Here is a 23,836-nt window from a genome sequence, read left to right as displayed (position 1 = left end):
GATAAAACATGAAACTTTTTTATTTGCCTCTAATCCTCCAAATAAAGAGAAGATAATTGGTTCCAGATTTGTCTTGGAATCTCTATGATATTATGATGCGTACATCTAAAATTTAAATGTTTAATATTTATTGAAGAGCAGCAACGAAAATTTGAAAATTCATTTGATAATCTATTATGAATACATAATCTTGTGATGTATTTTTTATTGAAAATTAGCTTCATAAAAAAACTAGCTTTAGTTAATTTTCTAGCTTAGATATAGATTTTTTCATTTTCTTTTACGGTTTTTTAAAAATATGTAATTAAAATAAACCTTTCATTCAAACTACTACTAAACCAATAATAGAAATCAAAATCAAAAAGTCTAAAATGTTTCACGGAACATAACATATTCATTTTATCCTTACCTTCATTATCCATTTTTCTCATGAAATATTTTCAGATGTAATAAAAATCTAGTTTTATGGATATTAAATTTTAATTCTGCAGTGATATAATAACAGTAGAGAATACACTATAAACATCCCTATCTAACATATATTCTATTGTATGTATAAAAAACATTTGTTCGCTTTCTGGATTCTAATCCTATTGTCTCTTGAAACTAGAAAACGTATTTTATTAAATCATGACATGAAACAAAAAAATAACATTTTAATCTTTCTTCCCTCAGGATATGAATTCAATTATTAAATCTAATAGAATAATCCCGTTGAAAAATAAACTGCCGATGTAAATTGTAGCACTCGAATATGGCAATGAACTCATATTAAAAATTCATAGAATCTATTTGAAAAAGTTCAAGTCAGAATTAGATCAGAAAGATAAAATCAGAATTATTATTTTGAAGGATAATTTATTCCATTTAAATTGTTCATTATATACATTTAGAAAAGCCTTGTTTCACTGAATAAATTATTGCAAGAATTTTGTTCGTTTCATAAATTATAGAATATATAAGAGATCATTTATCGTATCAAGTAGTTATATTATCCCTCTAAATAAAATTTTTAAAATTCGGCCCTCTTATATTTATGGACAACAACTTGGAGACATATGAAATGAAAGCTAAAGCGCAAACAGTTCCCAAAATTTAAAAAAATATGTTACATTTATAAATTAATTTTACGTTAAATTTATAAGTTAATTGAAAAATTTATAAATTAATTTTGCTTTAAATTTATAAGTGAATTGTTAAATCTATAAATTAATTTTACAAACTGATTATTTGTTTGGTTAATAACATGCTTTGATTTGTGTAACTTTTCACTTTGAAAGTTCAGAAAATGTTGAAAATTTATCTAATAAAATCTGAAAAAAAAACTGTGCGTAATTTTTAATGGCTCGTTATTTTCTTACTAATATTTTACATAAAAATCTAGATGAAACTCAATATTACTGTGCGATTGCGGCAAAATTAACTTACAGTCAAAAATTTCTCCTTTGAAAAGACTATCTAATATTATATGATGATTACCTACTTGTCTTCTTTCTAATAGTTGATCAAAATCATGAATTTCACATGCAAGAAAATATTACAAAATAATCTTCCTAATGTCATCATCTTTTTCAAGCACAAAACAAATGGAAAAAAATACTGATGGAAAAAAAGGAGCTATCATCCTCTCCATTTCGACCGAGGTTCAGGTAGCAGCTCATACGACGCCAATGGTATCATAAAAATGTCCACCTTCTTTGTGTAGGATGGGTAAAAAGAATTGTTATAATTTTCACACCATTGTATGATAATTCACTTGCTCACATAGGCCTTCAGAACTCACTAGAGGTTCTGTTGGAAGAAAATACTGAGGCTGCAAAATAAAAAGAATATTTTATGCATTCATAAAGGACACAAAAATCAACAATACCTAAAGTAATTCGGTTTTCAAAATAAAAATAAGACCATAATAAATTCATTATAATTTAGTTAAATTACAAATTTTGAGTAAGGCCTCGTATATCTCCAAAGTGTGATCTACTAAATTCAGAAAATGAGACAATGCTAAATATCCTTATGTAATTTTTGATAGAAGAAACATTTTGATTCTCATCAGTATCATTAAACTTCATATTATAAGATAAAATGATAAGAAATACGACTGAAGAGGTATTTTGAAAGCAAAGAAAGAACATTGAGAGATGTAAAATTTTATTATTCGGCAAATTATATCTGCATGCCTCACATTTATGCTAATAAGAAGGCATTCAAAGAATCACACCTATATTTTAGCAATTCAGTTTTTTATAATAAAGAATAAAGTTTGCCTGAAATTAACTATTTTCAATCTAAAAGCCTGTTTTGATTGATATGAGTTTGGAAACATTATTCCAAATGAATCCTATTAAAAATAAAAACTAACAGATGTGCACAATTTAGAACTATACTGATACACAAATTTAATGGCTTTTAATTACTAAGATACTTCTAATTATTACATTTTATTACTGAATATGCCCATTTAAATAAAGGTTTTGTTAACTGTATTTTTGTCCCAATTACTCTTCATTCAATTAAAATGATATCACAATTAATTCATGAAATAAATTTTTGATATATTTATCTAAGTTAAAGATAATATGATTTCATAAATTTATTTAAGTACCTCTGAATGAAATAATAAATAGTATTTATCAGATTTTTTAGTATCATTACTACTCTACTATCGTAAATAAAATCTGAACTTCTTTTTTACTGATTTCTATTTCTTTAAAACTATTACGTTCTTTTTCTGCAGATTTACTTGGCCTGATCCCATATCATAAATGATTGAATTATCTTTCAAACTTTTCTTGAAAAAGTAATTTAAATTGGTATGATCTGATTGGGAACTATTATACTTAATACAAATTAAAAGAAAGTGACAAATAAGCAGAAAAAATGTTGAAGCAATCAGATAGAATTACTTATTACCCTTGCTCTTTCTGTGTCTCCTGCTCCTGTTATGGAAAGTCTGACTTTGCTCGCCATTGCTTCACAGATGCTCATCTGAAAAAAAATTGTTACTAACTGTGAAATATTTCAGTGAATGTTATCATTTATCGTCGCTGTTATATCAAAATGCCGTATGTTAAAATTCATACACATTAAAACTTAAAACATTATGGTGCTATAGCTGTAACCACTATCATATTTTTTGATATACTAGAACCTCATAATATAGCAATTTGAGAATCGATGTAGCTCATCTATAAAGGTATTTTTCATCAATAAAATCTGGTGGTAAACGTGACATATGATACTTTGATGTAGCAGTGCCTTCATTGTGTTAAATACTTTTGAAACAAATTAATTTTTATTCATTTTAAAACATTTGTTTTGAGAATATTATTTTAATTAAAATTAGACTGCCGCTTAGTTGAAGTTTAAAATCTGATATATTTTAACTTCAAAATACTGTTCCACAATGTTATATTGTGATCTGAGTTTCTATTAGAACTCACTACCTTTGGAAACCAGCTGGTTTACCAAAATCAATTCTTGCTAACTTCAATTAAATAGTTTTAAAAAGTTGACCTTAATGGCTTCCTCAGCGAAGTAATTTTAAATTTCAAATTTTGATAAACATGCAAATCATACTATTTATAAAGTCCTATGCCATTCCATTCATTATTCTAAATATGAAATTAAGTATTATTACAAATTTTATGCCTCATCCTCTGAAATAAGACTTAAAAATGACTTAAAATATTACTTTAAAAATTTATTCAAAGCATTATTTAATCAATTTGAGACATTCAAGCATGAGAAAATAAATCGAATCTTCATATATTCATTAACAACATCCGAAAAAAATACGGGATGAAATATTTATAGCAACAAGGAAAGATATTTGAGTTTCATCCATGAAATATAATATCACGAAATAAACAAAATATTTTAACTTTTTTTTTAAATAAAACCTTTATGTGAGCAAAACTGGTGTCATTTTAAAGGTAAGGTTTTGAAATTTAAAATAATGTAAATATCATTTTTCTGCTGAAATATTAATTGTATTTATGGTGGAGAAACGTTGTAGGTCTAAGTCTAATGGTCTATTCTATAGATCGACAAGACACACATACACAAATTCATCTTTTTATTATTAAAACCAATGAGCATTTATTTTATTTTAAATTCGTCAAATATTGTTTTAAAATTTCAAGCGTAAGTGTACGAAGACTTCTCAGAATATAATCGAAAGCAGCTTTAAATTCTTACAAATAATATACATTAATATGCCTTAAAAACAATTGAGCAATTATTCTAATTTAATGACTTTGAACTGGAATCTATGCCAAGCAGATTCATATCTGAGATAGAGAGTTGACAACTTGGAATTTCGTGCTGGAAAAATGACTGTTGTTGTTTTCTAAATTTGGATAGATAGCAAAAATAATTGAAATTTTTAAATCTTTCACACACTAACAGAGCAAGGAAAAACCTTCAGGTACTTAATTTATTTGCTTTCTTCATTCATAAATATGGCTTATTAGTATTTGCCATTTATACTTGCATTATCGGTACTTAAATTTATTATTTTTTTCGGGTGCCTAAAGTTTGTTAAACAAACAAATCTTAACATTTCAGTTATGGAATTCGCCTTTAAAATAAATCCTTTTTTAAAATAAATCTTGAAAATTGGTTTTCTTCAAAGGAGTAGAAAGAAAAATATTTGAAATTCTTTCATTCATTTATTGATATATTCCTTTGCACTCTTAAAAACTCTTGGATTATTTCAAAATATTCTTCTTAATTAAGATAATTTTCTGAAGAAAATTATTTGTATTTTATGTTTGTCTATTCAGAAAAAAGTATGCACTTATTTTTAAGAAATAATCGAAACCGTGAATAAACAGCCTTTAAGTCCTTTGAAATAGATAATGTCGTATTTTATATTTTTATCTTCTGCTATTTTAAAAAGGAATGTGAAAAAACACTTTATAATAAAAAGTTGAGCTTAGTAATTGAAATGAAATCAGAAAAAGAAACTGTTTCTATTATTTATGTAGTGAAACTACTGTTTGAAATTTTCGAAATGAATTAGTTTTGTTTCAAAGAATGGCCAGTGTTGTAGCGATTTCAGAAAGTAGTTCAGCTTAAGCTTCATATCGCTAGTCATTAAAGGATTCAAAGTATCTTTTCTTTTTTATGTGCTTAAGCCTAGATCCATCATTTTGATAGGTTAAGTAGTTTGACTTTGTTTTGCATTATGATGGATGGTTTTAATTAATTACCTAGTAAACATAAAACTTAAACAATATAATTAATTGCAAGACCAGGATTAAAGATTTCCCAAAGCTCAGTGCTAACAGTTCAGGCAGTTCTTTTAGGGTAGAGGTTGCTGAAAGGATAAACGAAATACTTTAATTTATATTAAACAGCACAAATATTTCAAAATGCTGTTGTTTTCTATTAGTCTGATGTAATTCAAATATTTCATATTATCATGTCTTTTTATTTTTCATTTTTTTTTTCAAAAGGAATTAATATTAGAGACAAAAAAGGTAGGTTCATATTTGGATTTGTTCTTCTAATCAGGGTAGAAGGCGTAAAAGGTTCGGGCTTAATAAAAATATAAATTAAATTTTCGACTGTAAGCTTTTTGGTTCTCAAAAACATCCTCTTGCGAAATTGCGCTTAGCGTTTCGTAGTTAAATATAAAATGCACACTTTATAGCATACATTTCCTGACTTTATTCCGTAAAATCGGAAACTAAAAATGTCTCTCTCACGGAAAAGGGGTTCTTAATGATATTTTCGGATAAAATAAAGCAATAACTTGTTTTTTTTTAATATTCATATATTTCATAAATCATAAATTGCTTCATGCACGCTTAACATATTACCATTAATTACAAAAGTTCTTTCCAAAGTTTATTGCTGGAAGCTTCATCAGGAAATACCAGTTTCTTTCTTTGTATTTTTATTGTGCTTTAACACTTTTCAGAGCAAAGCTCATTTTTTAGCCCAGTGTTGTACTTATTTGAAATAAAAATTATATGAGCTTAGAATTATTCAGCTACTCATTATTTTCCAAAACTCCATTGCTCTTACGATTTTATGTACTATGTTACTTGCTTTAATAATATATTAAATCAAAGAAAAAATGTCTATATAAATTAACACACCTTTTCAAGATATTTATTAATAACACACACTTACGGAGCTATCTATTCAAATGATTGACTTTCAAGTAATAAAAATGATCGGAAAAATCATTTTAAAAAACATGCAATAAAGAACCAACCTTTGATCTCACAGCTTCTATTCGAGCTTTGTAGCAAAATTCCAATAATGCTACCACCATGGCTAGCACAAGTCCTCCTATTAAAATGTAGAAACATCCTGCTACATTACTCAGAGTTAATTCATTTTGAGACGATTCCTAAAAAAGACATTAATTAAATATGTTAAAATAATGCTACCAATATGGCTAGCACAAGTCCTCCTATTAAATTGTAGAAACATCCTGCTACATTACTCAGAGTTAATTCATTTTGAGACGATTCCTAAAAAAGACATTAATTAAATATGTTAAAATAATGCTACCAATATGGCTAGCACAAGTCCTCCTATTAAAATGTAGAAACATCCTGCTACATTACTCAGAGTTAATTCATTTTGAGACGATTCCTAAAAAAGACATTAATGAAATATGTTAAAATAATGCTACCACCATGGCTAGCACAAGTCCTCCTATTAAAATGTAGAAACATCCTGCTACATTACTCAGAGTTAATTCATTTTGAGACGATTCCTAAAAAAGACATTAATGAAATATGTTAAAATAATGCTATTTCCTTATTTAAAATGTTCGAATAACATTTCAAAACCTAACCGAAATAAATTTCCAAGAATTCTGGCAAAAATATTTGTAGAAAGTCCAGATAGTTTAAAAGAAGTTAAGTATTTCGATGTCGTGTGGAAATACAAAAGCATTCTCAGATGAAAAAAACATAAGTAAAAAATAGATCTCAGAAAGTCATTTAATATTTTGAATAAATTCTTTTAAATTGGCAACTTTATATTTAAAAAAAAAAGACATTTCTGGTTTATCAATAACTCATGTTATATTTATCTTTTTTATTAACCGTATGATCATTTGTGGATGTAAAATTTCTTGGTTCATTTGTTAAGGAGTCCTCAGAACCTTTGATATATTCTGAAAATTTAACGATATAGTTTCACAGTAAAATTAGCATTTGATTTGCACCAGTTCCTGACGGATTTAACTTTACAGTTAAAAAATAAATTTTTAAGGATGTTTTACATGTATAACTGAATACGAGTCTATTCATTTCAAAGTTTCTTTCTGTGAAAATTCACATAAATAAGACGGTATACAAACGAAATGATACAAACAGTATTTCTTAAAACTACTTAATGTAGATGGAATATCCATTTATGCTAATGAACTGCCTTTTCGATTAACACTTTTACCAAGCCGTGCTATTCTTCCAACGATGCATCACTTTAAAATGCTTCCAGTTTATGCAGATATGTCACATTGGATTATACACCCTATAGCACTAGCATTGTAAATTTCCATTCTGAAAGTTATATTTAGATAGGAAAGGCTTGTCGCCAATCATGGCTTCTGCATCATTAAACCAAATCAAGCCAAACAAATGAAACTGATATCGCGAAGAAAGACTAATGCACCTGGGGAGTACAAAATTAATGGTTTTGGAAAATTAACATAATATTTTCTGTCAATTTTTATCATTTATAGCTGTTATATCTTTATTAATATGCATTAATTTGTATTAGAAACAATACCCACATAAATTTAGCATTGTGCATAGCATTAATTGCTGTGCACATTCTGAAAAAAAGGAATAATATAAAACAACCCTTACGATAAATTTATTACACATATAATAATAAGTTATTCGACAAATGATAAAATTTCAAAAAGGTAAATATCCTCTACAATTGATTTCTGGTCTTAATTTTTTGAAGCAGAAAAATATTTGTAACAATGCAATAAATGTACTTAAATGTAATAAAGTATATTTTGACTTAACTTTTTTTTTATTTTGTCTTCTTTCATAGATTTTTTTCTAACATTTTTTTTTTTGTAAAGATATATTATAATCGAACAAAACATTGTTTTAGAAAAACCGTAAAATAAATTACGAATATGTAAACACCTATTGGAAAATTATAATCTTTTATTAATATAGTGTATAAAGAGATAATTATTTTAAATAGCTGGTATAGTATTTCACAGAGAAATTTCTTTATCATGATAATATTTTGTGGCTACCTCTAATGTTTCGAGGAAGGAACGTAACTTTTCCAAGTCTTTTGTCAATTGCTATACTAAGCTACTTTAGCAATAAATTCTGACGACGTGATTTAAAAAAATATATATAAATTAATTCATATATAAATTAATGATTTTTAAAGATGTTTCGAACTTTTGAATCTGACTGTACATATAAAATTCATGTATTTTATTTTTAATATTACATTTAACAAATTTATTAGATTAATTATATTAAGTATGGCACTGACTCTTTCTTAAAATAATTCAGGAAAAAGAATGGTTTATCTAATGTTTCGAAAAGATTGATTCTCTTTGATTAGAAAATTATTACAGTGATTATATAATGACAGAAAATGCACTACATATTACATAATAGGACAAGGAAATAAAAAAGATTCGCTTTGCTGCGTTTTGAACTAATACCTTATTTGTAATGTTACGAGAGCAGTATGGTTTTGCTCAGTAAACGGATTCTTGATTAGACACTTCAAACGCTCAAGGTTCTTTGGTAACAATACTTGACAGAAGACTGCTATAAATTACAATCTGCAGTTAATCGCTAAGGGTTTACCAGATAGAGTTATTTATTGCTTTCTGCAGGTATTACTCAGAAATCAGACAACAGAAAAAAAATGAGAACTTATGAGTAAATGCTGGAGTTTTTTCTTGGAAAAAATCGGAAGAGCAGGAATTTTTTTCTATCCATTAACTGTATTGAATTGGTATCAGATTTTCTTCCAATATTATGAAGGATACTATCAAATATACTAGTAAAAACATCCATTATTATATTCTAAATGAAAAAGAGGGAATATTTACCTGTTGATTCATAATGAGGATTTTTCCTTTATTTTATTCAGCACATCTAATTTTTCAAGATAAACTAAAACTCCTAAAACGCACGTTGCGATATCATTTCCTTAATTTGATGTTTTATAATTGGAAAACTTAACTCTTCCGAAACTCGGAAAAATCTCTTCCTCAATTAAAAAGGTGTAAGCTTTTAATTTGAGAAAAATTATTAATCATTCTTTGCCGTTAAGCTGAAATTTATTATGCAATTTGAATCTCAAACTGGCGAAACTTTGGAACACAAATGAACGACAGATTCTAAAAAGAAGTGATTCCTTTCTAATATATTCAATTTTTATATGAATAATAAACAATGATAAATAAATGGCGGATAACTCAATTCAGTTTCGTTAAAAAAGTTCAAATAGTAAGAATATGCATGTTAAAGAATAATAAAAGAAATTCCTTGTTTCCAAAGCAGTTCAAATTTAAAATATTTAAAAAAAGAGCCTCGCACGTCAAATAAAACTTTTGAAGCAAAAATATGAACGCTAATTCATAAATATATATGTATTATTTTTTTTCTTTTCTCCTCTTTTTAATTATGATATATTCGAAGAAAAGCAGCGTAGACAAGTTGATGATAATTTTTAACATCATGTAAAAAAAATCCATGTGAAATAATCTCTATTGTAAGTGTTTTTAACGATGAAGTCACGTTTATGGTCATTCTTCGCATTTTAATTTCTGTTTTATTCTTTTATTTAAATATATTCATTAAAACTCTAAAATTTTATTTTCGCCCCCCCCCTCATTCTCTCTCTCTCTCTCTCTCATATATATATAACATAGAGGGGGTGCAATGATATGAGTTAATCTAATTTACCTGCTAATTAATTTTCTATTTTCCAAATTTAAATTCGTTCATTTTACTTTATTCTAAAGTTGACTCTTATTCACTTATACAAATTCCGCATTTCTGTGCAATTATTTCAAGCACACGTTCTAAAAAATTGATGGCTATTGCAATTCTCACTGTCCGAGTTGAAGGATAAAAATCTTTAAATCTGTAGCCTTCCTTTCAAAGATATCTAAGATTTTCCTTCTTGAATCGATACGTGTCAAAAAAATTCCTAAAAGAATCTCTTAGTTAAAGAACTAAGTTAAAAAATTTTTTCATTTTTATGTTCTCGTGCGGACACAGTATTCTGCCTTTGATCTCCATGTACAAAGCATTCCATCACGTGGAAAAATAATTATATATATATATATATATATATATATATATATATATATATATATATATATATATATATATATATATATAATTAACTGAAAAGATAAAATTCATCCCAAAATGATATTGTAAATCATTAATGACAGAAAAAGCGATGTAAATCTGAGATAGGAAATAAATAATATAAAAAAAGATTTCAAAATATACCAAATTAAATCAAAAATGGGAACATGCTGTATCTAGAAAATGGGAAGAAAAGTAAATCACAAAGGAAAAAAGAACTTTATGAAATCATATTATTTTCTACGCATGGACAAAACACCGATGTTCACTATGTAATGATACTTTAATTCACGTTTGTGAGGAAGCACCCTTCTTTTGACATATTTCAAGCATTTTTCTTGTAACTTGTGTGTGTGTGTGTGTGTGTGTGTGTGTGTGTGTGTGTGTGTGTGTGTGTGTGTGTGCGTGTGCGTGTGCGTGTGTGTGTGTGTGTGTGTGTGTGTGTGTGTGTGTGTGTGTGTGTGTGTGTGTGTGTGTGTGTGTGTGTGTGTGTGTGTGTGTGTGTGTGTGTGTGTGTGTGTGTGTTCCCACTGTAGAATTTCAAGTAATCTATTAGATGGAAAAGATCATTATTTTAATTATTGGAATTTTTACATTAAAAAATAAGAGTAATTAAAACTTGTTCAAGTATTGTTCATCAGAATTTCACAAAAGCATGAAAAATTAAGTTGAAGTTTGCTTATTCGGTAATGGTTACAGAAAACAATGGTACAGTAAGTTTAATAACAAATAAGAAAAATACAATCAATCAATCTACTTAGTAAAAATTTAAAGAGTTTTATATAAAATAGAAGGAATTCATGTTATTAGGAAGTGCATTGAATTAGGAAGCAAATTATAGGAGAAAAAAGGGCGTAATTTTTTATTACATCATATACCAGAATATAACTTTATATCATATCATTAACCAAGTTTAATATTATATTATCTATAAGTAAGTATAATTAAGTATTAGATAAGCATCGCCTCATTAAATAGGTATTTTATCTACCAATTCTACTTCAACCATAAAACAGTGAAAATTTATGAAATAATAGGGTACAGTTATCTATAAAGGACCATTTAATTTTCTATTACATAGATACTAAAGGCTAAGACTCAGGGAAAAAACTATTTTAAAACTCTGTTTTTCATCGTTTAAACTGAGCAAATAGATATCCATATTTGCATATTGATGTAATAATTAGAAGGATCTGTAATGAAATTCCAAATATCACGTTTCTTTTTATATTTTTGATTCAGTAAACAGAGATTTTGTTTCAATAGAAGTAAAAAAAAAAAAGATCCGTTTTATATTGTTTCTTGAAAACAGAAAAGCAAATTTTTATTAACCCTGATTCATTAAATTATAAATAACAAAATATCAGATAACAGTACTTCGGTGACTTTTAACTATATATATATTTTAAGTAAAGTTACTCTTTTGAAATATCGCATAAACTCGTCACATTTAAATGGAATATTTTTGAAATGAGAACATTTGACTCTTATGTCAGCTTTCAATTTTTATATTTCCTTTTAAAATATCTTCAAAGAATGGAACTTCTTAAAAATTTATTTGCTACTAAAAAAGAAGTTCTAAAAAATATCAGAAGGAAACGTCAAGTTTTAGGTCTTTTTTTTTATTTTCTTCTTATGTTCTAAAGTGGATATTGCCTTTCTTTTTTATGGCTCAGAAATAGCGGATGGGATTTTTTTTTTTTTTTCTATTTACATTGTTCCGAGCTTCAGTTTTAGGAGGGAAAACATTTCCAATCAAATATTTATCCTGGATAATCGGAAATAAAGCTTTAAATTATCAACCTTTAAACAGTTACAAAATACATTAAAAACGTAAACATTCGTGTATCTTTTGCTTGAGTTGTAGTGAAAAGAAAAAAAATAATGAATTTTTATTTTAAATAGAAATGAAAGCGAAAGAAACGCTTAGAAGTATTCAAATAAGTTTTTAAAGCTAGAACACATTTATGTTCAAATAATACTCGTCAAATATGCTGAGACAAATGAGTTTTTGATTTCCCTGCACACTTAGTAGAGTGAAAAAGTACATGTTCCAACCACACAGCAACAATGAGGAGTAAAATGTAGATTACATGAGCACTGATCATGTCACATAAAAACATGTTTGTTCATTGAGCAATCATGTTTTGAAGTGACTTTAACACAAATAAATTGGCTTCCTTAAATGTATAAGCTAAAGCGTAAAAAATTTAGATAGTGTGAAAACAGCAAAGAAAAGGAAATAAAAATCATAAATTATATTTTGCTGATTAATCAGCAAAATTATAATAAATGCATCCATAACTAAGCAGTTTAACTCTGCACCTATCGTGATCAGTCAAATAACAGTTTTCCAAATGGCATATACAATGAACTCTAAAGTGTCGGTATATTTATCTATATCTATACTTATAATAAAGCTCAATGTGTGTGTGTGTGTGTGTGTGTGTTGGCGCTCTACAGGCCAGACTATTCAACTTACAGCTACCAAATTTGGTACATGTATACCTTAGAGATCGGGAATGTGCACCTGGGGTCCCTTTTTTAAAAATTTTAATTAGAATTTTAATTATTAATTAAAAACTAACTTTCCTGCCAAAAAAATCTTCCATTTTCCCCACCGCCAACTTTTCCGCCAAAATAATCTTCCATTTTCCCCACCGCCAAATGAGTAAGGCTTCAGTTTTCTTTTCTCCCAACAGTAATGAGGCTAGGGTTAACATTTTTCGGCGGATTATTTCAAACGATTCTGTTTATTTTCTTAATGTTTTATGCATTTAAAATTAAACATTGTTAATTAATCCATGTTTCAGATTCATTCTGAAGTACTTTTGAATTAAAATAACACAGAATAAAGAAAATTAAAAATGTATAATCTGCATAGCGTTACCCCAACTGGCGTAGAAAAATTCACGCATTTGCGTTAGCATAACTTGCGAAGAAAATTCAAGCATGCGTATTGTATTCTGATTGTTGTCATGACAACCATTCTCAATGGATGATTTAAATTATTTTTCGGTTAGTTGCATGCTTTTGTAAGTAAATTTTATTTATGTTAGTTATATATTTTTTGTATATGCTTATAGTTTTAAGTACATCGTTTTTTAAGTAGTTTTTTTTAAACCTGTTTTCAATGATTTAAATTATTTTTAGGTTAGTTGCATTCTTTTGTAATTAAATTAGTTATATATTTTTTTGTATATGCTTATAGTTTTAAGTACATCGTTTTTTAAGTAGTTTATTTAAACCTGTTTTAGACCGATTATTTTAAACGATTCATTTTATTTTCTTAGTGTTTGATGCATTTAAAATGAAACATTGTTAATTAATCGATCTGTTCATGATGAATCTGAGAAAATTTTGTTGACAAATTCTTGAGAGATTACATAAATTAAGAAACATATTCTTTAGTGCCCATAATGTTTAAACGCTCAGTGACTCTATTATCAGTAATCATATTATTAAAACAAATGCTTTGTTTCAGTAAAAAATATTATTATATTAATTGCAGATTCATCATTTACACTTTAATTTAAAGCATAAATTCTACGGGAGCTAACAGAAAATTAGAGAGATACATATCACGTTATGACTGAAGGCTTTTATAATATTATGAGTGAATTATATGACTATCAAAATTTGAAGTTTTAAAATATTTTGCTGAAGAATCTATTAAAGTTGGATAAAATATTTAATTATTAAAATTTTAACGAGCATTAAGATTGGCGAACCGGCTGGTCGCCAAAGGCGGCTAGTTATTAAATATTTCGTCATTGTAATTTCAGAAGAAATTTGTATATGATTCATTAAAAAATTAATCTTTATTAACCCTTTGCACTCGGAAAAGTTATTCGATGCAAAATCATTCAGCTAACACAAGGTCTTGCTAATCGCTATGAAAAAATATTTATTATAGTTCTAAGTTGAATTTTACCAAAAAACTAAGCTACATCTTCTTACTATTCTTTACATATATTTTAAAAATCAAAATTAAAAAAATGAATTAATAAAACGTCTTGAATGATGAGTGAGATGCATCATCCGAGTGCAAAGGGTTATAATTAAACTTCCGAAACAGAGATAATTTCCTATAAAAAAGAAAATATTCTACAGAATCACATTCCTCATTACACAAAACCTGGAATGAACTGCTTGATTAAGAATGAAGAATCCTTAATCGAATAGAAACTAATAAAATACAAACATTAAATTGTAAATTTAATGGTAGTTTCTTAAAGAATGGTTCAGACACAGGCGCCTGTAAAACTAATATCAATTAATATCATTCATTTGATAAGCTACTTCTATATGGCAAAAAAATTCTTTTATTTAGTTTTCTGTTTTAAGATTATATAAATACTCTGTAATCTTTTTACAACTAAAGTTTGTTGAAACATGTTTTTCTATAACTTATTGTTTAAACAATTTAACTCAAACTAACAAATTAGGTAACAGAAACTTTATCATCCGAATTGTAAATTAATATTAAGTTTTAGTTTTAATAGTACGAAGGGAAGTCGTTTAAACTGAGTATTGGACTTTCTTCATAGTACTGCCAAGACTGGTACTAGTAAATGCGAAAATCATTGGAGATTGTTTGTTTTTCTAAGAAATCGTCTCTAGTTTAGTTAATGTGCTGTTTGAAAGCAAAAGTAGAGCTATTTGTGACGGATCTCATATTTTTGAACTCTGATCAGATGACGAGACCGACATCTGAGCTGACACATCCTCTTCCACACCATAATAACGGGAGAATGTTTGGCTCACGGTGGAAGATTTAGCGTGCACCAGTTCACATACACCATAGATTCTTAGTGAAATTCTGTTCTGAGATCTTACCATTACGCCACCGCGGAAAGAAACCAGGTCTCTGAAAAGGAATTTTAACTCATTCCCTTACCATCTATTTTGAGAATATTTCAATTGCCTATTAATACATAAAAATTACCTGTAAAATCGAATGTGAAATATGCCTTTAACGCTTTGTGTAGCATCAGAAAATATCTTATCACACATTTTGTGTCATGAAAATGTTGCCGATTAGGGCTGTAACATAATCAATTAAGGATGAATAAACCTTCAAAAATTACACTGCGAGCTATTAAAAATAAAATTTTAAATGCAAGAGGAGTTTATATTCTGATACATTTGATTTTATAAAAAAAAATCTCAAAATGTCACACCAAATTCATCCGTGAAAGATTCATATGAACAAGGAATTTGAATCCAGGATTCAGTAAAGACCAGTACAGTAGTTTTTTTCTTAGCGATTTCGTAACACTTTCAAAAATTTGCAATTTTCCCATTTGCGAAACTTTCAACTATATATCTTGAAAGTTTTTTTAAGGATTTTACTATAAAATGAATTTATATATATTTATTACTCAATTACCAACAATTCTGACAATGTATCCATTTCTAAATATATCCACTATGCAAAGATTTATCATCATAATGCCGTAAATAATAAGTATTCAGTTATATGAACCCAATATTCAGCAAATGTGAATCTAAAAGTTAACTTTTGGGTTCATATTTGCAAGAAACCAATACTTGGATGGTGTTTCAAATTTAAAAAAACTCAAATTCTTAACAACATGTTTTATTGATTATACAGCAGATTTTCTTACACTTTTCAATCTGATTTACAATCCATCTCCATTTTCATCTCCATCAGATCATTTTGAATAACTTATTATTGTTATAATTGCTACAAATTAGTTGATGATGTATATATATATATATATATATATATATATATAAAATGATTGCTAGTTTTATAGATTTTTAAGCGATGATGATGATTTTTTTTCAGCAAATCCCTTTTCTTTTTATTGAAAATTATTTAGACGAATTAATTTTAACTATGCAACATTGTTAAATAAATTAGAAAAGTGATTAATCTTACCTTTCATCTATCCCTATCCCCTTCAGAGAGTCACCTCGGCACGAGGAGGAAATTTGTTCGAATAAGGATGTGGGCTCTTGTTTCTTGTGTAGATTTAATAATAGGAATGCGATTGGTTAATAATCGCATCGTCAGTAGCTGGTGGTAGCCTACTTGTGGCGATTCGATGCATGAAATGCGTCTAACGGAATGTGTTTTACGGAGTTCATAATTCTACAACTACCTCAGGTGGTCTGGTCATTCAAATTTAACCGAATTTTCCTTGGAATAGACAAGGTTTTCTTTGATCGCATGTATTTCTGATATAAATCTTATTCAATTGAATAATATTTAATTCATTATTTTTTGCTATAAAATTTTTTTCTGCTGTTTTGTTATTTTTTATATGTGGGATTATTTTTAAAAAGAGTTTATTTATAACTAGCCGCCTTTGGCGACCAGCCGGTTCGCCAATCTTAATGTTCGTTAAAATTTTAATAATTAAATATTTTATGCAATTCCAACTTTAATAGATTTTTCAGCAAAATATTTTAAAACTTCAAATTTTGATAGTCATATAATTCACTCATAATATTATAAAGGCCTTCAGTCATAACGTGATAAGTATCTCTCTAATTTTCTGTTACCCCTAGTAGAATTTATGCTTTAAATTAAAGTGTAAATGATTAATCTGCAATTAATATAATAATATTTTTTACTGAAACAAAGCATTTTTTTAATAATATGATTACTGATAATAGAGTCACTGAGCGTTTAAACTTTATGGGCACTAAAGAATATCTTTCTTAATTTATATAATATCTCAAGAATTTGTCAACAACATTTTCTCAGATTCCTCATGAACATATCGATTCATTAACAATGTTTAATTTTAAATGCATCAAGCACTAAGAAAATAAAATGAATCGTTTAAAATAATTGGTCTAAAACAGGTTTTAAAAAACTACTTAAAAAACGATGTACTTAAAACTATAAGCATATACAAAAAATATATATAACTAACATAAATACAATTTACTTACAAAAGCATGCAACTAACCTAAAAATAATTTAAATCATCCGTTGATAGTGGTTGTCATGACAACAATCAGAACAATGCGCATGCGTGAATTTTCTTCGCCAGTTAGGTAACGCAAATGCGTGAATTTTTCTACGCCAGTTGGGGTAACGCTATGCAGATTATACATTTTTAATTTCCTTTATTCTGTGTTATTTTAATTCAAAAGTACTTCAGAATGAATCTGAAACATGAATTAATTAACGATGTTTAATTTTAAATGCATAAAACATTAAGAAAATAAACAGAATCGTTTGAAATAATCCGCCGAAAAATGTTAACCCTTGCCTCATTACTGTTGGGAGAAAAAAGAAACTGAAGCCTTACTCATTTGGCGGTGGGGAAAATGGAAGATTATTTTGGCTAAAAAGTTGGCGATGGGGAAAATGGTAGATTTTTTTGGCGGGAAAGTTAGTTTTTAATTAATAATTAAAATTCTAATTAAAATTTCAAAAAAAGGCACCCCAGGTGCACATTCCCGACCTCTAAGGTATATATGTACCAAATTTGGTAGCTGTATGTCAAATGACCTATCCTGTAGAGCGCCAACACACACACACACACACACACACTTTGAGCTTTATTATAAGTATAGATTAATTCTTCTCTATCCTACAACATAATTATGTACTAAAATATATTGTAAGTTTTTAGTTAAGACTCATTTCTATATCAATCACAAAGGTTCAAATTTTTCAAAATAAGGGATTTTCAAATTAACATAATTTAAAAATTCCCATCCTAAAAATTGGTATGAATTTGTGATTTTGATTAAAAGTTTAGAACATCCTTTGTTAAGGTAATTTTTCAGTCATCAGTTAGCATTTACTTTAAACACGGGTATTTTTTTTTATCTGGACGATGTAATTTAACAGTATAAACAAATACTGGAATGAAATAATAATTTAATAAGTCTAAAATGATTTTTATTCCTTTTAATTATATATTGCTTTAATCAAATTGAAATATAAATTCTTGTACATAAATGTTCAAATCAGCTTTAAATATTTTTAACTTTTAGTGCAACTCCTGTTTTAGTTCTAATTCTTATATTTCAGTTCTAAGCAGAAGATGTGAGCCTATGTGATTTTCCTGACCCCCCCCTCCTCCTTGAAAATTTGAGTGAATTTGCAATAATTATTTTAAATACATGCACTGTTCTTTGTCACTAAATATATACTTTATATACTTACTAGTCAAAATGTCCAATACCCAAAAGCAGTTCCTATATTACTGCGAAGTGTCGGTCGCAATAACATATTTTTCAATAATATAAGCTTTTTTTTGTGCTTTAAAGTTCATTCTTATTGAAATTCTTTTTTATATTAACGTTATTTTTAATCGAGATAAAAAAACTTTATTGCTTTCATTTAGCGTTGGTATTAAGGCATTGTACTTTAGAAAGCTCTGAAAAATATTAATTTACTTGAAATTACAAACTTTACTTCTTGAATTCTTACAAGGAATCTTGAAACATATTTGTTTCCTCAATATAATACACAGAAATTTAAAAATCTAGAGAAGCTTAGCAATCATCTGTTCACAAACAAATGTCATTTTCAGTGAAAGGATGTAAATAAATCCGAATTCAGAATTTAATGAAAGCATTGTTTATAATTCAAATCACATGAGACTTTGCAATTTGGAGAATGGTGCATTTCTTAAGACAATATAATGAAGGGAGTAACGGTTTTGCAGAAATTCAACAACGCTATAACGAGGACAAGTAGCCCCAAGGACATAATAATTTCTTTCCATTTCCAATAGGTCGATGGTGCTTGGATCAATTATTTCATTTTTCGCTGCCTCTTAATATTTTATCTCAAAAAGTGAGATAGTTGTACTAATGTTTTTTTTTTTCATGGTAGCCGCTATCCCAAACATCCGTGTCCACCTTGTCACTCAGTCATAGATATTTAATGTGCCATTTTCAGTTCAGTAAATTATCTACCAGATTAGGAACCACAATTTTTCTCGGTGCTCAAATTTCAGTGATAATGATTGAAAATGGTTAGAAATGGTACATAACTCTGCATAAATCAAGTATATTTCTGACCTTTGAACTCCTAATAGAGAGCGACTATTTGGTAATTTGAAAACTGCTTACCAGAGTCTTATTCTAAGTAACGTAACTCTCCAACAACTTTTGTCAATTGCGATACTAAGCTATTATGTCAATACATTCTGACGACATGATTTTAAGTAAACTTTTCCTCCCCTCCATCTTCTCATTTTTATTCGTGTGTAAATTAATGATTTTTAAAGATATTTCGGATTTTTGAATCACATTGTACATATAAAAGGCCTGCGAGCATATTTTATCTTTATTATTACATTTGAAAAATATATTAGATTAATTATATTAGATATGCCACTAATTCTTTCTTAAAAAGATTCAGAAAAAAAAAGCAGAAAAAATTCAATAATGAAAATATATATTTAATTTTATTTGGAAATCAATTACTGAAAAACTTTTCCTCCGGTATAATTAGTTATTTTTTCAGCTATGCATAAAAGAATTTTCGCAAAAATTTACCAAAGCATAAGAAGTAGTTATTTATAAAAATGTTGTTTAAATACTTTCACAATGAAGTTCTTCAGCAACAGAGCTTTAATTTTCCAGTGGCACTTGAATCCTCTCAAACCATCGTGGCGAGATAAAAAAAATAGCAATGCAGCAATATAAGAAAAATCTATCTCATATAGGAAAAAAAAGAATAGAAAGGTATTGTGGATATGGAAGAAGAGGAAAAAAAACTCTGGTCTGGGCGAGTAAAAGATGTTGCCTACGGGTGTTGCGAAAAAAACTTGCTTATGATCTGTCATTAAAAAAGGATTTGCTCCTGGATTTGTCGCTACCTAAGGAAAAGCAAGAAAAGACGAGAAAAATTTAAGAGACACATTTTGCTCAAAAATAGCTGATAAGAAGGGAGCTTATTGCCTCGGTCCCTTAGCTTATGAGATACAATGACGATATTCTAATTTAGCTGGGGGACAGAATGTCATAAGTGGTAATTACACTACATGTTATTCTAAGAAATATATAATGGGCCCAGAATCTTTCAGGTAGATAATTTAAAGAAAATATATTAAATACATAGCACATATCCATGTTCCAGTCAGATCTAAGGAGGAATCGTTGTTTCGGTGGTAAATTTTATATTATTTCAAAATATCCGATTATGCACTATGAAAAAATAATTATTTCGTTACGATTTTATTTGAAATGAAAAGGCCGTAATGAAGATAAAATTCTAATGTCTTCAAAGAAATTAAATAATTTTAATTTACAAACATGCCACAATAATTTGATAATTGATTCTTCAGAAAGCATAGTAGTGTCATTGAAAAATATTTATATGAAACAGACTTAAGATCTTAGTGAAAACTGTTATGCGGATATTAACAAAAAAGTTACTAGGTTATTTATATCTTTTCTTCATGAAAACATTTATAAGGCTTACCCCTACACAAATAAAGATCACAGTTTACATTATCAACTCATTTTCGTTAAGATAGAGGTGGCATTGTCATTTAACCAAAATTAAAAGCATGAGGGCAAATTAAATAAATATTTTACATAACACAACTTTACGTAACTACACATTTTTTGAACAAGGATACTGCTATACAAGAAATAACAGTACATTATTTATATAGTCTCTGTATATTCCTTCCATTATATCTGCAGCATGGCATCCTTTAGCTCTTGTGTCAGAAAAAAATAACTATTGGGTCGGCAACTAAGTAATTGCGGATTTTTTTTAGAAAATCAAAGACAATTTTTTCATGGAACTAAGTAACTTTATTCTGTAATGTATTGCCCATTTTTATCAATGACCTTTTGCCATCTTTCAGGCAGCATCATAATCCCACGTTCATAAAAGTTCTGGTTTTTATTAGCAAAAAACTGAATCAGGTTCGATTTGACATCATCATCATTATTGAAATTTTTACCATTCAAGGAGTTTTGTAAAGATCGAAACAAAAAGTAATCAGATGGTGCAAGGTCAGGACTATATGGTGGATGTGGCAAAACATCCCAACCAAGCTCCAATAATTTTTTCCGAGTGACCAAAGATGTGTGTGGCCTTGCATTGTTATGATGGAATACAACACCTTTTCGATTTGTCAATTCGGACCGCTTTCCTTCAACTGCATTGTTTAATTTCGTTAGTTGTTCAATGTAGACATCATAATTGATAGTTCGATTGGGTGGTAAGAGTTCAAAATAGACAATTCCTTTGTAATCCCGCCAAACTGATAACAAAACCTTCTTTTGATGAATAGCAGCTTTTGATGTTGTTTGAGTTGGTTCACCTGGCCTGCTCCACGATATTTTCCGCTTGATGTTGTTGTAAACAACCCATTTTTCCTCACCAGTTATCAGTCGTTTTAAAAATGGATCATTTTCATTGCGTTTCTTTAGCAAATCGCAGCTGTTAATGCATTGCGTTAAATGCGTTTCTTTCAGTTCGTGAAGAACCCATGTATCGAGTTTTTGAACATAGCCAAGTTGTTTTAAGTGATTTTCAATGCATGTATGTGATACATGAAGCTTCTCTGCAATCTCACGTGTTGTACTGTGACGATCTGAATAGATTATTGCTTTGATTAGGTCGTCATCAACTTCAACTGGACGACCAGAGCGTTTTTCATCTTTGAGTGAAAAATCACCAGAAAGAAATTTGACAAACCAATTTTGGCACTGCCGTTCTTTTAAGGCTTCGTCACCATAAACAGCACATAACTTTTTATGAGCTTGCGATGCGTTTTTCCCTTTGCGTAAATAAAAAAGCAAAATATGACGAAAATGTTCCTTTTGATTTTCCATTTTTCAACGAACGCCAACCGAAAATTACGCAACCGATCAAAAAACTTTTTTTACTGATTGACAGCTGAATTGCCAACTATCAAATAACAAAATGTATTTTAAATTTGTACTACGTCTGCAAACCTAAAAATTCAACTGAAGCCATCTATGAGTGAAATCCGCAATTACTTAGTTGCCAATCCATTATTTACCACGACTACTATATATCATTGCTTTAATAAATTTATAAAGTTTTCTTTAACTCACAATCATCATTTAGGAGCTTTGAATGTTGCAAGTGAATTTTACAATTTTTGAGAGATGAAAATGAATTCGCAGTTATAATAACTCTATTGCATTTTTAGCAAAAAAGTGAAATAAATATGAGAAATAGTAGTTTCTTGAATGCACATTTGAAAGCATAGAATCCAAAGCACCTTTTTTAACATTACCACCCATATTTAAAACTTATGTCATTTTTAAAGTTTATATTTCCACATAGCAACTAACGTAGTTTAAAATAATTATAAAGACGGAATTATTCAATTCAAGAGAGTATTCTGTAAAATATATGATCTTGTTATTTAGTTTAAAATCGTTTCTTTGAAAAATTAATTAAAAATTATTTATTTGCATTTAAAATTTACAGTCTTAAATTCACCGCCAAAAAGAGGTTTTATATATACAGGGTGCGGCAAAAAGACTAGGACAAATTTATCACATCTTAGAATAGAAGTTAATTAATTTATTTTTTAATTTTTGTTCATTTTTTTGTATGTTACTTCAATTATAACATATTTTATAATGTATCTTTTAGTTTACATATTGTTTTTTGGCTTTTTTACAATGCCAAGCAAAATATATGCTATTTTAGACTTGGAAAATGAACAGTATGAATTCGTTCGTTTACTTAATGTTCCACGGCAAACAGTGTCTGATGCTATCTATCGCTTCAACGAACTTGGCAATAATTGTCAAGGTCCAGGAAGTGACCGAAAAAGTATAGTAAACACTTTCAATAGCCGTAAAGTTATCAAAAAGCGAGTTCAATGAAATTCGAGGATTTCCATGTGAAAGATCGCTCGTGAACCGGAAATAAGGGACCGATCAGTGCAACGAACGGCAAAAACAGAGCTTGAGCTGAAGCCTTGCAAGTTCCAAAAAGCTCATCTTCTCACTGAAGAAAAGAAACCCGTGCGGCTCCAAAGATGCCGAAAACTTTTAAAACGGGCCACAAGTTAGTGCTGAGAGAGATTCCTTTTCACTAATGAGAAGTTCTTTAAGGTTCAAAAGCTCGTAACTCCTAGGAATATAGGATCTAGTCTGTAGATGCTCCAAGCACTTCAGCAGTTGTTGAACATCTCAAAAATCCGAAGTCGGTCATAGTCTGGGGCGGAATTTGCTCAAGCATCAAACATGTCTGCTTCTTGTGGATGGTTGCTTTAAAATAAATCAAAATTGTACCAGTGGGACATTCTAGAAGCTTCTGTATTTTCATGGGTAAAAACGCACTTCGGCCATGTAAAGTGGGAGTTCAACAAGACTCCATTCCAGCTCACAAGGCTAAAAAGACAGAAGAGTGGTGCAAGGCGCATTTTCCGGAAGTGATATCATCTGGAGAGTGGCACAATACTCGCCGAATCTCCAGCCCATGATTACAGTGTATGGCCCATTTTGGAGTCTAGAGCTTGCACTAAACGACATAAAAGTTT

At 28.5% G+C, this 23,836-nt stretch overlaps 1 protein-coding gene across 1 annotated transcript in view; it reads right to left on the bottom strand.

Annotated features, from left to right (window-relative positions):
• Window positions 1-1,570: 1,570 nt before the first annotated feature.
• Window positions 1,571-23,836, bottom strand: part of LOC129960361 (glutamate receptor 1-like) — a 547,350-nt gene continuing 525,084 nt past the window's right edge. Inside the window, exons 14-16 of the mRNA XM_056073766.1 lie at window positions 6,230-6,367; window positions 2,914-2,988; window positions 1,571-1,813 (exon numbers count right to left, since the gene is read on the bottom strand). Coding sequence (XP_055929741.1) covers window positions 1,733-1,813; window positions 2,914-2,988; window positions 6,230-6,367 — 294 coding nt within the window. The 3' untranslated portion in view covers window positions 1,571-1,732. The remainder of the gene's footprint in view (window positions 1,814-2,913; window positions 2,989-6,229; window positions 6,368-23,836) is intronic.

Source organism: Argiope bruennichi, chromosome X2 (assembly GCF_947563725.1).
Source record: "Argiope bruennichi chromosome X2, qqArgBrue1.1, whole genome shotgun sequence".
Lineage (NCBI taxonomy): Eukaryota > Metazoa > Arthropoda > Arachnida > Araneae > Araneidae > Argiope > Argiope bruennichi.
Note: the sequence above shows the minus strand (reverse complement) of the source record. Positions and strands in the feature narration are given on the sequence as shown.